At 46.7% G+C, this 15,377-nt stretch overlaps 2 protein-coding genes across 2 annotated transcripts; both read right to left on the bottom strand.

The window, feature by feature from the left end:
- Positions 1-330: 330 nt before the first annotated feature.
- Positions 331-1,293, bottom strand: LOC138365914 (uncharacterized). The gene has a single exon (XM_069326628.1). The coding sequence runs from the start codon at positions 1,291-1,293 to the stop codon at positions 331-333; it is 963 nt and encodes a 320-aa protein (XP_069182729.1).
- A 39-nt stretch (positions 1,294-1,332) lies between these two features.
- Positions 1,333-10,073, bottom strand: LOC123753770 (periaxin-like). Its single transcript, XM_069326627.1, has 4 exons — positions 10,004-10,073; positions 4,797-5,482; positions 1,750-3,126; positions 1,333-1,596 (listed from the first exon to the last, which is right to left on the bottom strand). The coding sequence occupies exons 1-4, from the start codon at positions 10,071-10,073 to the stop codon at positions 1,333-1,335; spliced, it is 2,397 nt and encodes a 798-aa protein (XP_069182728.1).
- Between the last annotated feature and the right edge of the window lie 5,304 nt (positions 10,074-15,377).

Raw genomic sequence — 15,377 nt, 5'->3', positions numbered from 1 at the left:
AACACATTGGGGGTGGTATAAAGCAACTGAAGTGTGAGGGCCACGGCCGGACGTTACATTAACAGTAACCCCATAATTTCTTAAATATGAAATTAATATTTATATTAATTTTCTTAAATGAATTTCAGGGAATAAATTAACACTACAGCGGTGAGTCTACAAATCACTACAACTGTCAGTTATTTCAGCATTTTTGCCAAACCTAATATTTATAAGACAATGAAGGCGTCTTCACTAATGAAACAAGGAAGCATGATAGCTGAAGATTGCTTTGTGTCTGAACTTTCTGAATTGTGGACACTGCTTTTATGATAACCAAAAAGATCGAGATTAATCACTGTCATCACTGCAGTATTGATCAAGATTTTCGGAGTTAAGCAAGAGATGGGACACGAACCATGGTTCAATACGACCACCTCTCATTATCTCAGCTTCCATGATCGAGCCTTCATGTTCTTCAGCTAGTGTTATGGGTGTTGTAGATGCGTGGTGGGTGTTGTGCGTGTTATTGGTGTTATAGGTGTTGTGTGAGTTGTGGGTGGATGACGCTTCTCTATTGTGGACAGGTGGCACTGCTCTAGAGTGGACGGGTGACACTTCATCAATCTTGGCAGGAGACACTGTCCAATAGTGGACGGGTGGCACTTCTGTATTTTGGACTGGAGACACTGTCCTAGCGTGGACGGATAGCACATCTGTATGCTTAGAAGGAGACACTGTCTCTGAGTGGACGGGCGACACTTCTGTATTTTGAGCTCGAGGCTCTACCATACAGTGGACGGGAGGCAATTCTCTCTTTTGAGTAAGTGGCACTGTCGTAGAGTGGACGGGTGGCACTTCTGCATCGTGGACGGCTGGTACTCGCATAGACTGAACATAAGACACTTCTGGATACTGGGCAGCTGATACTGGCCTATACTGGACGTGTGGAACATTTGTATAGTGGACAGGAGGCACTGGCGTACGGTTGACAGACGCCTCTTGTGAATGGCGGACAGGAGTCGCCGGTGAACAGTGGACGGGAACTATTGTTGAGTGATTGACGGAAGCCTTCGGTGCACAACGTGAGTATGGCTTTAATCTTCGGAGTGGGTTAGGCACTGTCTTATTGTGTTCATGAGGGACTCTCATGTGGAGCTCTTGAGTTACTGTCATTTGGGGCTCTTGAGACACCGTCATTTGGGGCTCTTGTGGCACTGTCATGTGGAGCTCTTGTGGCACTGTCATGTGGGGCTCTTGATCCACTGTCATGTGGAGCTCTTGTGGCACTGCCATGTGAAGCTCTTGAGGCATTGTCATTTGGGGTTCTTGAGGCACTCTCTTGTGCGGCTCTTAAGGCACCGTCATTTGGGGCTCTTGAGGCACTCTCCTTTGAGGCTCCTGAGGCACTGTCCTGTGGGGCTCTTGAGGCACTCTCATGAGGGGCTCTTGAGGCACTGACATGTGGTGATCCTGAGGCGCTGACATGTGGTGATCCTGAGGCACTGTCATGTGGTGATCCTGAGGCGCTGACATGTGGTGATCCTGAGGCACTGTCATGTGGTGATCCTGAGGCACTGTCATGTGGTGATCCTGAGGCACTGTCATGTGGTGATCCTGAGGCACTGTCATGTGGTGATCCTGAGGCACTGTCATGTGGTGATCCTGAGGCACTGTCATGTGGTGATCCTGAGGCACTGTCATGTGGTGATCCTGAGGCACTGTCATGTGGTGATCCTGAGGCACTGTCATGTGGTGATCCTGAGGCACTGTCATGTGGTGATCCTGAGGCATTGTCATGTGGTGATCCTGAGGCACTGTCATGTGGTGATCCTGAGGCACTGACATGTGGTGTTCTTGAGGCACTGTCATATGGTGATCCTGAGGCACTGTCATGTGGTGATCCTGAGGCACTGTCATGCGAGGCTCTCGTGGCACTGTCATTTGGGGCTCTTGTGGCAATGTCATGTGGGGCTCTTGAGTCGCTGTCATGTAGGGCTCTTGAGTCACTGTCATATGGGGATCCTGAGGCACTGTTATGTGGGGCTTTTGAGGCACTGTCATGTGACGCATTTGAGGCACTGTCATGTGAGGCTTGTGATGCACTGTCATACGGGGCTTTTGAGGCACTGTCATGTGAGGCTTTTGAGACACTGTCATGTGAGGTATTTGAGGCACTGTCATGTCGGGCTTTTGAGGTATTGTCATGCGGGGCTTTTGAGGCACTGTCATGTGGGGCTTTTGAGGCACTGTCATGTGGGGCTTTTGAGGCACTGTCATGTGGGGCTTTTGAGGCACTGTCATTTGGTGATCCTGAGACACGATCAAGTGCGGATTTTTAGGCACTGTCATGTAAGGCTCTTGAGGCACTGTCATTTGGAAATTTTGGGGCACTGTCATGTGGGACTTTTGAGAACCTGTCACGTGGGGCTCTGTTGGCACTGTCATGTGGGGCTCGTGAGGTATTGCTATATGGCATTCTTGAGGCACTGTCATATTGCGTTCTTGAGGCACTCTAATATTGTGTTCTTGAGGCACTCTAATATTGCGTTCTTGAGGCACTGTCATATTGCGTTCTTGACGCACTGTCATATTGCGTTCCTGAGGCACTGTCATATTGCGTTCTTGAGGCACTCTAATATTGCGTTCTTGAGGCACTCTAATATTGCGTTCTTGAGGCACTGTCATATTGCGTTCTTGAGGCACTCTAATATTGCGTTCTTGAGGCATTGTCATATTGCGTTCCTGAGGCACTGTCATATTGCGTTCTTGAGGCACTCTAATATTGCGTTCTTGAGGCACTCTAATATTGCGTTCTTGAGGCACTGTCATATTGCGTTCTTGAGGCACTCTAATATTGCGTTCTTGAGGCATTGTCATATTGCGTTCCTGAGGCACTGTCATATTGCGTTCTTGAGGCACTCTAATATTGCGTTCTTGAGGCACTCTAATATTGCGTTCTTGAGGCACTGTTATATGATGTACTTTTGGCACTGTCATAACGCTGGCGGGGAGCTCTGGCTTATGTTGGTCATGATTAACTGATGAATATTTAGCTTGTGACACAGGTGTGTAGCAGACCTGAGGCACTACAGTGTACTGGACCGGAGGCCCTGTTGAATGATGGATGGCAGGCACCGGTGTATCCTGGAAGGGAGGCACCGGTGTATGCTGGAAGGGAGGCACCGGTGTATGCTGGAAGGGAGGCACCGGTGTATGCTGGAAGGGAGGCACCGGTGTATGCTGGAAGGGAGGCACCGGTGTATGCTGGAAGGGAGGCACCGGTGTATGCTGGAAGGGAGGCACCGGTGTATGCTGGAAGGGAGTCACCGGTGTATGCTGGAAGGGAGGCACCGGTGTATGCTGGAAGGGAGGCACCGGTGTATGCTGGAAGGGAGGCACCGGTGTATGCTGGAAGGGAGGCACCGGTGTATGCTGGAAGGGAGGCACCGGTGTATGCTGGAAGGGAGGCACCTGTGTATGCTGGAAGGGAGGCACCTGTGTATGCTGGAAGGGAGGCACCGGGGTATGCTGGAAGGGAGTCACCGGTGTATGCTGGAAGGGAGTCACCGGTGTATGCTGGAAGGGAGTCACCGGTGTATGCTGGAAGGGAGTCACCGGTGTATGTTGGAAGGGAGTCACCGGTGTATGCTGGAAGGGAGTCACTGGCGTGTGCTGGATGGGAGGGACCGGTGTATGCGCTGCAGTATAGTGGACGGATGAAGATGGTGTATAGTGTGTGGGGGTCACTGAGGTATGGTAGGCGTGGGGCACTTGTGCATAGTCGGTGTTGATCATCGCTGTATACTGGGGGGAAGCCAGTGTTTTATAATGTATGGGTAGTAATGGCGTAATATAGTTTGTGGGTGCTTGTGTTTGATTGGTGAGAGCCACTGTTGTATAGTGAGTGGGAGGTCCCGGTGTATGGGAAGAAGGAGATAATACTAACGTGTTGTACTTGGGCCTTTTGGGTTGGGTGGAGGGGACAGGAGGCTTAGGTAATATTTTTCTGAGTTGATTGTGGATGGCTGGGGGAGGTTGACGAGGGACGGCAGGCCAACTTGTTAATGGCCCCAGTGTGGACACTTGTGACGGTCTAGTAGTAGGCGGAGCTGATGTAGACAGGTGAGACGGTCTAGTAGTAGGCGGAGCCGGTGTAGACAGGTGAGACGGGCCAGTGGTAGGCGGAGCCGGTGTAGACAGGTGAGACGGTCTAGTAGTAGGCGGAGCCGGTGTAGACAGGTGAGACGGTCCAGTAGTAGGCGGAGCCGGTGTAGACAGGTTAGACGGGCCAGTGGTAGGCGGCGGCGGTGATGTGAACACTGGAGACAGGCTGGGAGGTACATTCAACTCCTTGCTTGGTCTGAAAGTATCGTTACGAAGAATGTAAAGAACTTGTACCTGGTCACGATTCAACATATTTACAGAGAAATATATTCAACATAAGCAGTCAAGATCTATGGAAAGCTGATAACAATACAGTTAACAGTTACATTCTAGAAACTTATATACATCGTTAAGAAATACTTTTGGTAATTGACTTACTTGCTGAACGCTGGATGTCGAGCAGGAAGAGGAGGTGCCTGCTGCTGTTGACTTGTTGAGCCAGCAGGAAGAGGTGCCTGCTGCTGTTGACATGTGGAGGCAGCAGGAAGTGGTGCCTGCTGCTGTTGACTTGTGGAGGCAGCAGGAAGAGGTGCCTGCTGCTGTTGACTTGTGGAGGCAGCAGGAAGTGGTGCCTGCTGCTGTTGACTTGTGGAGGCAGCAGGAAGAGGTGCCTGCTGCTGTTCACTTGTGGAGGCAGCAGGAAGTGGTGCCTGCTGCTGTTGACTTGTGGAGGCAGCAGGAAGAGGTGCCTGCTGCTGTTGACTTGTGGAGGCTGCAGGAGGAGGTGCCTGCTGCTGTTGACTTGTGGAGGCAGCAGGAGGAGGTACCTGCTGCTGTTGACTTGTGGGGGCTGCAGGAAAAGGTGCCTGCTGATGTTGACTTGTGGAGGCAGCAGGAAGAGGTGCCTGCAGCTTTTGACTTGTGGAGGCAGCAGGAAGAGGTGCCTGCTGCTGTTGACTTGTGGAGGCAGCAGGAAGAGATGCCTGCTGCTGTTGACTTGTGGAAGTAGCAGGAGGAGGTGCCTGCTGCAGTTGACTTGTGGAGGCAGCAGGAAGAGGTGCCTGCTGCTGTTGACTTGTGGAGGCAGCAGAAGGAAGTGCCTGCTGCTGTTGACTTGTGGAGGCAGCAGGAAGAGGTGCCTGCTGCTGTTGACTTGTGGAGGCAGCAGGAAGAGGTGCCTGCTGCTGTTGACTTATGGAGGCTGCAGCATGTGGAAAAGCCAGACGAAAACGTCGTCGGAATCCTTGGTTGAAGGTTTCTGGAGCAGCTATGATGAGACGACTGCGGTGAAGCAGGTCTCCAACTCGCTTCCTCACACGAGATAAAGGCACGTCTCTTATGCAGGAGGGCGACCGTTTCATGAGCTCATTCACTGCCTCATGTGTAGACACACAACCTGTAAATATCGTTCTTGTATAAACCCATATTCTGTACTATTAATTCCCGTGGTCGTTCACACACAGCAATAAAGAATTCCTACAAGAACAAACGGGACCACACTCTATGCTCAGCACACACTCTTTACTTACAGGTGTCTAAACAATCTAATTAATTTGTCACTCAGAAGGTCTAAGTGTAAACATTCCGAGAGTTCTGTCAGTATATTCCTGTTGTCATGTAAAGTGACTACGTGAACCCTTCTTAACAAGGTATACTTCGTTCAGGATTATTATTACCTCATGAAATTATAATTGTGTTTGGTTAAGTTTTAAGATGTTTCTCACTAAATGTTAAAATGTTCCTAATCAAAACTCTTGTTAAGATTAGTAAGTGAGTAGTGTGTTAGTTTAGGTCATTACTCTGGTAAAACAAGAGTAACAACCACACTCCAACCAACGAATTATAACTTTGTCTTATACAACACACATTAGTTTTTAATAAACTTCATCAAAGAGTATGCTGGTAAATGAGTTCTGTAGTCATTGCTAATTGTAAATTTATTCCTAATATGTTTACCTCTACTACTACTATGCCAAAGACAGGTGAGTAGAGAGGTGACTTCGCTCTTTGTAAGGTTGGCGTTCGATCCCCCAATGGTTCAAGTGGTTGGGCATCGTTTCTTCCCTCCATTCTCATGTCCAAGCTTGTTTTCCTTGTATCTTTCCCAAGTACATAAAAGTCACACGTGTTTGTGCTCTCTCCTCATAATTAACTTGCCTATCTATAGTAAGTTCAGAAAAAAATAATTCAAAAGAATAATTTGCACTTACCCAAAGGAGCTGAAGCAATGATGTCGACCAAGTGCTTCGTCAACTGAGACTTGTACCCTCTGCATTGGTTGTTGTTGCCGCCTCCTGTTTACCATTAATATATTAGACAACATCCTTAGTTTATTTTTTTAACCAAAACAGCATAATTTATTTATAACAAATAAAATCATATTAACGTGATGATCAAGAGAAGATAGGAGCCACGAGGAGGATTCCCACTGCTTTAATCACGTCGTGGTGTTGTGGTCCAATGCGTTGCCTGGGAGTGAAAGGATTCTAATCCTTCTCTTGGATCCTACTTATTTTCTCACAAAAATATTTGTAAATTGAATTGCAAATTTTCCAAAATTAAATAATAACTTCTGAAATATAAATACAGATTGTTGATTTGTTAACAAAACTTAAAATTTCAGACACCCAGACCATGCTGTCATTAGTGAAACAAAAATAATTAGTGAATTATTATATCAACTTTACACACACACACACATTTGTATATATATATATATATATATATATATATATATATATATATATATATATATATATATATATACATATATATATATATATATATATATATATATATATATATATATATATATATATATATATATATATATATATCGTACCTAGTAGCCAGAACGCACTTCTCAGCCTACTATGCAAGGCCCGATTTGCCTAATAAGTCAAGTTTTCCTGAATTAATATATTTTCTCTAATTTTTTTCTTATGAAATAATAAAGCTACCCATTTCATTATGTATGAAGTCAATTTTTTTTATTGGAGTTAAAATTAACGTAGATATATGACCGAACCTAACCAACCCTACCTAACCTAACCTAACCTATCTTTATAGGTTAAGTTAGGTTAGGTAGCCGAAAAAGTTAGGTTAGGTTAGGTAGGTTAGGTAGCCGAAAAAGTTAGGTTAGGTAGTCGAAAAACAATTAATTCATGAAAACTTGGCTTATTAGGCAAATCGGGCCTTGCATAGTAGGCAGAGAAGTGCGTTCTGGCTACTAGGTACGACATATATATATATATATATATATATATATATATATATATATATATATATATATATATATATATATATATATATATATATATATATATATATATATATAAGTATATTTTGGTAGCAGTCTTTCCTGTAGACATATATTATTAAATATGACCGAAAAAGTAAGATTAATAATTCTAACACGAATTTTCTCAATCTTTCGTACATTACGCTTCACTGTTGGAGGTAAATCAAAAATCACTTCTCCAAAATTCATTTTTATTTCTAGTCTGACGCGACACGGGCGCGTTTCGTAAAACTTATTACATTTTCAAAGACTTCACAAATACACAACTGATTAGAACGTATCTCTGATTTTATATCTACATTTGAGTGAGGTGGTAAGGGTGATGTGGCATTAACACAAGACAGAACAGGAGGGGATATTAATAGGGTATTAAAAGTATCAACACAAGACAGAACAGAAACAATGGGTATTGAATAGAAGTGTTTGTAGAAAGCCTATTGGTCCATATTTCTTGATGCTTCTATATTGGAGCGGAGTCTTGAGGTGGGTAGAATATAGTTGTGCAATAATTGGCTGTTGATTGCTGGTGTTGACTTCTTGATGTGTAGTGCCTCGCAAACGTCAAGCCGCCTGCTATCGCTGTATCTATCGATGATTTCTGTGTTGTTTACTAGGATTTCTCTGGCGATGGTTTGGTTATGGGAAGAGATTATATGTTCCTTAATGGAGCCCTGTTGCTTATGCATCGTTAAACGCCTAGAAAGAGATGTTGTTGTCTTGCCTATATACTGGGTTTTTTGGAGCTTACAGTCCCCAAGTGGGCATTTGAAGGCATAGACGACATTAGTCTCTTTTAAAGCGTTCTGTTTTGTGTCTGGAGAGTTTCTCATGAGTAGGCTGGCCGTTTTTCTGGTTTTTATAGTAAATCGTCAGTTGTATCCTCTGATTTTTGTCTGTAGGGATAACGTTTCTATTAACAATATCTTTCAGGACCCTTTCCTCCGTTTTATGAGCTGTGGAAAAGAAGTTCCTGTAAAATAGTCTAATAGGGGGTATAGGTGTTGTGTTAGTTGTCTCTTCAGAGGTTGCATGGCTTTTCACTTTCCTTCTTATGATGTCTTCGATGAAACCATTGGAGAAGCCGTTATTGACTAGGGTAGGGTAAGGCAGGTCCTAGTCAATAACGGCTTCTCCAATGGTTTCATCGAAGACATCATAAGAAGGAAAGTGAAAAGCCATGCAACCTCTGAAGAGACAACTAACACAACACCTATACCCCCTATTAGACAATTTTACAGGAACTTCTTTTCCACAGCTCATAAAACGGAGGAAAGGGTCCTGAAAGATATTGTTAATAGAAACGTTATCCCTACAGACAAAAATCAGAGGATACAACTGACGATTTACTATAAAACCAGAAAAACGGCCAGCCTACTCATGAGAAACTCTCCAGACACAAAACAGAACGCTTTAAAAGAGACTAATGTTGTCTATGCCTTCAAATGCCCACTTGGGGACTGTAAGCTCCAAAAAAACCAGTATATAGGCAAGACAACAACATCTCTTTCTAGGCGTTTAACGATGCATAAGCAACAGGGCTCCATTAAGGAACATATAATCTCTTCCCACAACCAAACCATCGCCAGAGAAATCCTAGTAAACAACACAGAAATCATCGATAGATACAGCGATAGCAGGCGGCTTGACGTTTGCGAGGCACTACACATCAAGAAGTCAACACCAGCAATCAACAGCCAATTATTGCACAACTATATTCTACCCACCTCAAGACTCCGCTCCAATATAGAAGCATCAAGAAATATGGACCAATAGGCTTTCTACAAACACTTCTATTCAATACCCATTGTTTCTGTTCTGTCTTGTGTTGATACTTTTAATACCCTATTAATATCCCCTCCTGTTCTGTCTTGTGTTAATGCCACATCACCCTTACCACCTCACTCAAATGTAGATATAAAATCAGAGATACGTTCTAATCAGTTGTGTATTTGTGAAGTCTTTGAAAATGTAATAAGTTTTACGAAACGCGCCCGTGTCGCGTCAGACTAGAAATAAAAATGAATTTTGGAGAAGTGATTTTTTATTTACCTCCAACAGTGAAGCGTAATGTACGAAAGATTGAGAAAATTCGTGTTAGAATTATTAATCTTACTTTTTCGGTCATATTTAATAATATATATATATATATATATACATATAAATACACATATGGTTCCAAGGGTTGTTATAGCCGGGGGGAAGGGTTGTAGAGATAAGCTCCCACAGCCTGTAAAGTGCCCTTGATGGCTTGTGTCTCAAATAGCCTCTGACAACCAAGTCCAGCTCCTGGCCTGCACGTGTGGCTTAGCCTCTAGGCCTGGCGGAACTGCTTCTACCAACAGGAGAACGGGCGAAGGCACATCTCTGGCGCCTTAAAACCAGTTGCTTTGTGCAGATGGGACTCGTTAGCCTGGAAAGGCAGCTCATCGAGGGGAAGGAAAACCCCGAATTCAACCCTCTGCTGTCTTGTGGCTAAACCCACTCATGGGAAAGACTTCGGGAGTCAACTCTGAGGAAAAATTCGGAGTCGGAGTCCCTAAGGCAGTTTGCAGCTGTTTACAGCTACATTCTGGCAACTCCTGCGACGACACTGGTGCCAAGGGTATCGGCACTTGCCCTTCCCTTGGATCACATCGGTGGCGTGGAGAGGGTGGATCTTCTGCATGGGCAACAGCTGATCCTCCATAATTACTCCCCAGGCCTGTGCCCTGGAGAGGATACTCCAGCGTTGCCTTGGCGATGGCTCAACACGGGAAGTGACAGTTACCGGTGATAAGCCTGCCACTCAATTGGCGTAGAGTAGGGCGCCAGGGGTTGCTTCCGTCGGTGGAAGAAATCATCCGATTTCATAGGACAGCTACCGCCCGCCTCAAGCTGGGCAGTCCCCAGCCAAGAAGGTTCTGTCCCGCCACAGTCCGCCTGCTCCACTGGGTGTGTGGGGCTTAGGCCACAATCCAATAAGCGGATCGTCAACCCATGCACCAGACAAAAGAAAACAAACACAGAGCCACCCAGCTCTCAAACTGGGCACATGGAATGTAAGGACCATGACACCGGGTCTCTCGGAAAATCTACTGGAAGTGAACGACGCCCGCAAGACAGCTGTGATCAACAATGAACTGCGCAGGCTCCAGATGGACATAGTCGCCCTGCAGGAAGCACGTCTGCCCGCAACCGGCAGCATACGGGAGAAGGACTTTACCTTCTTCTGGCAGGGCAAACCACCAGAAGAGGTAAGGGAGCATGGCGTTGGCTTTGCCATCAGGAACACGTTGTTAGGGTCCATAGTACCGCCTATGGAGGGGTCTGCAAGAATCATCAAATTTCAGCTTCATACAGCAGTAGGAATGGTCAGCCTCATCAATGCCTATGCACCAACACTGACTTTCTCTACCGAAGCGAAGGACAAGTTTAATGATGACCTCGGCCTAGCTCTCAGAGATATAGCTCAACAAGAGCCAGTCTTCCTCCTGGGAGATTTTAATGCAAGAGTTGGATCACAGCTCTTGGCCTTCCTGCCTGGGCCAGTTTGGATTTGGGAAGATGAATAAGAGTGGGCAGCGCCTCCTGGAGTTCTGCTGCCGTCATGATCTCTGCATCACCAATTCCTTCTTCGACACCAAGCCCCAGCATAAGATTTCCTGGAGACATCCCAAGTCTAAGCATTGGCACCAACTCGACCTGGTGCTTACGGGGCGTAACAATCTGAGAAATGTCAAACTGACCCGCAGCTTCCAGAGCGCAGATTGCGACACCGACCACTCTCTCGTCGTTTGCAGAGTAAAGTTCCAGCCCCGGAAAATCCACAGAGCAAAGAAGGAGGGAACACCACGCACTAACGTAAACAAGACCCGTGACCTTCACAAGATGGAGGAATTCACTGCGGCGCTTGTAAATGCCCTTCCTGTACGACCCTGCGATAGCGCAAGTGAGAGGTGGTTACACCTCAGGGGCACTATTTTCAACACTGCCATGTCCACCTTCGGTAAGAGGCAGAACAAGTCAGCAGATTGGTTCGAGGCCAGTGCAGAGGAACTGTTACCCCTCGTAGAGGAAAAGAGACGAGCTCTCTCATCCTACAAGAACCTGCCCTCAGAAAGGAACCTTCAGGCCCTCCGTACTGCCCGCAGTAGAGTTCAACAAACTGCGAGGCGTTGTGCTAATGATTACTGGCTTCGACTCTGTTCCAGCATCCAGACTGTGGCCACTGTCGGCAACATAAGAGGCATGTACGAAGAGATCAAACAGGCAACAGGCCCTACACAAAACCGGACGGCTCCTCTAAAGTTGAGAGAGGAGCGATCATAGAGAGATCATTAAAGACCGTGATCAACAGATGAATCGCTGGGTGGAACATTACTCCGAACTCCACTCCAGAGAGAACTTGGTCAGCGTAGAGGCTTTGGATGCAATTGAATGCCTGCCCATCATGGAAGAACTTGATCTTGAACCAACTGTGGAAGAAGTTGAGAAAGCAGTGGATTCACTTTCCTCAGGGAAGGCCCCAGGAGACGACAGGATTCCGCCTAAAGTTCACAAGTACGCTCGTGGAACACTTAAATCTGAGCTTCATGAACTTCTGTGCCAGTGCTAGAGGGAGGGCTCGTTGCCACTAGACATGAGAGATGCAAACATCATCACTCTCTACAAAAATAAAGGTGACAGAAGCGATGTAAACAACTATCGCGGCATATCCCTCCTCAGCGTCGTTGGCAAACTCTTCGCTAGGGTCGTTTTGGTCAGGCTTCAGATTCTTGCCGAAAGAGTGTACCCCGAGTCACAGTGTGGTTTCCGAGCAGAGAGGTCGACCACTGACATGGTGTTCTCCCTGAGACAGCTTCAAGAAAAGTGCAGGGAGCAGAGAAAAGCCTTGTACATTGTCTTCATTGACCTTACAAAGGCCTTCGACCTCGTGAGTAGGGACGGACTCTTCAAGATCTTGGCCAAAATTGGCTGTCCACCCATCCTACTCAGCATGATACAATCGTTCCACAAGGACATGAAGGGGACAATCGTGTACGACGGCTCAACTTCTGAACCATTCAACATTAACAGTGGTGTTAAAAAGGGGTGTGTTCTTGTTCCAACCCTGTTCGGCATCTTCTTCGCGATCCTCGTCAAGCATGTCTTTGGAACAACCACAGAAGGCATCTATCTCCGTACAAGATCTGATGGAAAGCTCAATAATCTATCCAGACTCCGAGCAAAGACAAAAGTACAGATGCGAATCCTCAGGGAGTTCCTCTTCGCCGACGACGCAGCGATCACCACACACACAGCAGAAGGCCTGCAGCAACTACTCAACCGCTTTGACGCAGCCTGTTCTGCATTCGGCCTGACAATCAGTCTGAAGAAGACACAAGTGATGGGACAAGATGTCAATGAGCTACCCTGTATAAATATAGCAGACAATGTGCTGGAGGCAGTTCACGAGTTTGTGTACCTGGGTTCCACAATCTCAGACACCCTTTCCCTGGTCACTGAGCTCAACAGGCGTATCGGGAAGGCCGCAACAACACTGGCCAGGCTCACAAAGCGCGTTTGGGAAAATACCAAACTGACAGTACACACCAAGGCACAAGTCTACATAGCATGTGTGGTGAGAACACTTCTCTACGGCTCGGAATCCTGGACCCTGCGCTCTCGCCAGGAGAGACGGCTTAATACCTTTCACATGCGGAACCTGAGACGCATCCTTGACATCACAGGGAAAGACCACGTCACCAACAACACTGTACTCGAGAAAACAGGAGTCCCTTCAATGTTCACTCTCCTGAAACAGAGACGTATGCGATGGCTGGGACGTGTCACACGCATGGTCGACGGCCGCATACCAAAGGACCTCTTGTATGGAGAACAGGCATCAGGAAGGAGACCCACCGGAAGACCTCAGCTGTGTTTCAAAGATGCCTGCAAACGGGACCTCAAGCAGATGAACATCGACATCAACACTTGGGAGGCAGCAGCTGCGGACAGATCTGCCTGGAGATGTAAAGTGCAGAAGGGACTCCAGCAATTCGAGGATAAACTAAAGAGGCAGGCGGAGGGTAATAGATTTCAGAGAAGGTCTCGACCACTGTCAGACGCACCCGCTTCGGCGTTTATCTGCGCTCGCTGTAGTCGAGACTGTCATTCTCGGGTTGGCCTTCACAGCCACAGCAGGCGCTGCATCCAACTAGACTACAACAACTAGACACCCAGGGCACAACTCCATAACCCCACGGGATTCACGGATGCCTACTGTTACATATACACATAAGCAATAACAATCAACCACATAACTAAATGTTGGCAAAATTCACTTCTAAATTAACATAAATATAAATAATGCTCACCTGTAGTCATGACTGAAATATCTGTAGGATTTCACTTAAATATAAAACTGTTGACACTATAGTGATGACTGTTCTCACTAATGTTTGGCCGATAACTGGGAATTATCACCTCATCAGGTTAACTTATATGAAACAAATCACACGTGACCTAGTCTAGACCTCGCAATGTCATGTGTCGGCGGCCTCTTCTTATGTTCAAGTTGACACTAATGATGGCACGTCTCCTCCACTATTGCCACGCCATCAACGCTATTGTCGCATCCTTACATCTTCTGTCACGCCAACACTGGTGTCAATAGGAGATTGACGGTAGCATCAATGGTGCCAGGAAGAGAGACAGACACACCGCCGCAGCTGTTGTCACGACAAGAATGATGCCGCCATCACTGGTGTTATGAAGACTGTGACGCCGCTGAAGTCTATGAGAAAGCGAGGACACTGCCACTGTTCCAGTGAAGAAAGTAATGCCGCTATCTCCTGTGTCAATGATCGTGACGGCGCCAAAACTGGTGTCGTTGACACAGTAACCATGTCCCCGATGGTGTCTTTAAGAGTGTGACATCGTCACTATTTGTGTCATAAACAGAGATACGCCGCCACTAATAGTGTCATGAACAGTGTGACGCCGCCACCGCTGGTGTCACGAGTAGAGTAACGCTGCAATTAATTAAGTCACAAACAGAGTGACGCCGGCAGAGATAGTGTCATGAAGAGAGTGAAGCTGCCACCAATAGTGTCATGAACAGGGTGACGCCGCAACAATAGTTTTATCAACGGAGTGACGCCGCCACCAAAAGTGTCATGAACAGAGTGACGTCGCCACCAATAGTATCATGAACAGAGTGACGCCGCCACCAATAGTGTCATGAACAGAGTGCAGCCGCCACCAATAGTGCCATGGACAAAGTGACGCCGCCACCAATAGTGTCATGAACAGAATGACGCCGCAACCAATTGTGTCATGAGCAGAGTGACACCGCCATCAATAGTGCCATGAATAGAGGGACGCCGCCACCAAAAGTGTCATGAGCAGAGTGACGCCGCGACCAATAGTACTATGAACAGAGTGATGCTGCCACCAATGGTGTCATGAACGGAGTGAATCCGCCGCCAATAGTGTCAATAACAGAGTGACGCCGCCACCAATAGTGTCACTCTGTTGATGACACTATTGGTGGTGGCGTCACTCTGTTCCATAACACTATTGGTAGCGACGACATTCTGTTCCATACCACTACTGGTGGCGGCGTCACTCTGTTCCATAACACTGTTGGTGGCGGCGTCAATCTGTTCATGACACTATTGGTGGTGACGTCAGTCTCTTCCATTACACTATTGGTGGCGGCGTCACTCTGTTCCATAACACTGTTGGTGGCGGCGTCACTCTGTTCTATAACACTATTGGTGGCGACGTCACTCTGTTCATAACACTATTGGTGGCGGCGACATTCTGTTCATGACACTACTGGTGGCGGCGTCACTCTGTTCCATAACACTATTGGTGGCGGCATCACTCTGTTCCATAACCCTATTGGTTGCGGCGTCACTCTGTTCATGATACTATTGGCGGCGGCGTCACTCTGTTCTTGACACTATTGTTGGCGGAATCACTCTGTTCACTATTGGTGGCGGCGTCACTCTGTTCCATAACACTG

The sequence above is a fragment of the Procambarus clarkii genome, chromosome 18, assembly GCF_040958095.1.
Source record: "Procambarus clarkii isolate CNS0578487 chromosome 18, FALCON_Pclarkii_2.0, whole genome shotgun sequence".
NCBI lineage: Eukaryota > Metazoa > Arthropoda > Malacostraca > Decapoda > Cambaridae > Procambarus > Procambarus clarkii.
The sequence above is the reverse complement of the archived record's forward strand: the minus strand, read 5'-3'. Positions and strand labels throughout refer to the sequence as shown.

Coding starts and splice junctions, on each gene's coding strand:
- LOC138365914 (XM_069326628.1), bottom strand. CDS start 1,293: ATGCCTCAAGAGCTTCACATGGCAGTGCCACAAGAGCTCCACATGACA.
- LOC123753770 (XM_069326627.1), bottom strand. CDS start 10,073: ATGGAGGATCAGCTGTTGCCCATGCAGAAGATCCACCCTCTCCACGCC. Junction 3,127..4,796: donor CCACAAGTCAACAGCAGCAG/GCACCACTTCCT, acceptor CCTCCCTTCCAG/GATACACCGGTGCCTGCCAT. Junction 1,597..1,749: donor CTCAGGATCACCACATGACA/GTGCCTCAGGAT, acceptor ACAGTGCCTCAG/GATCACCACATGACAGTGCC.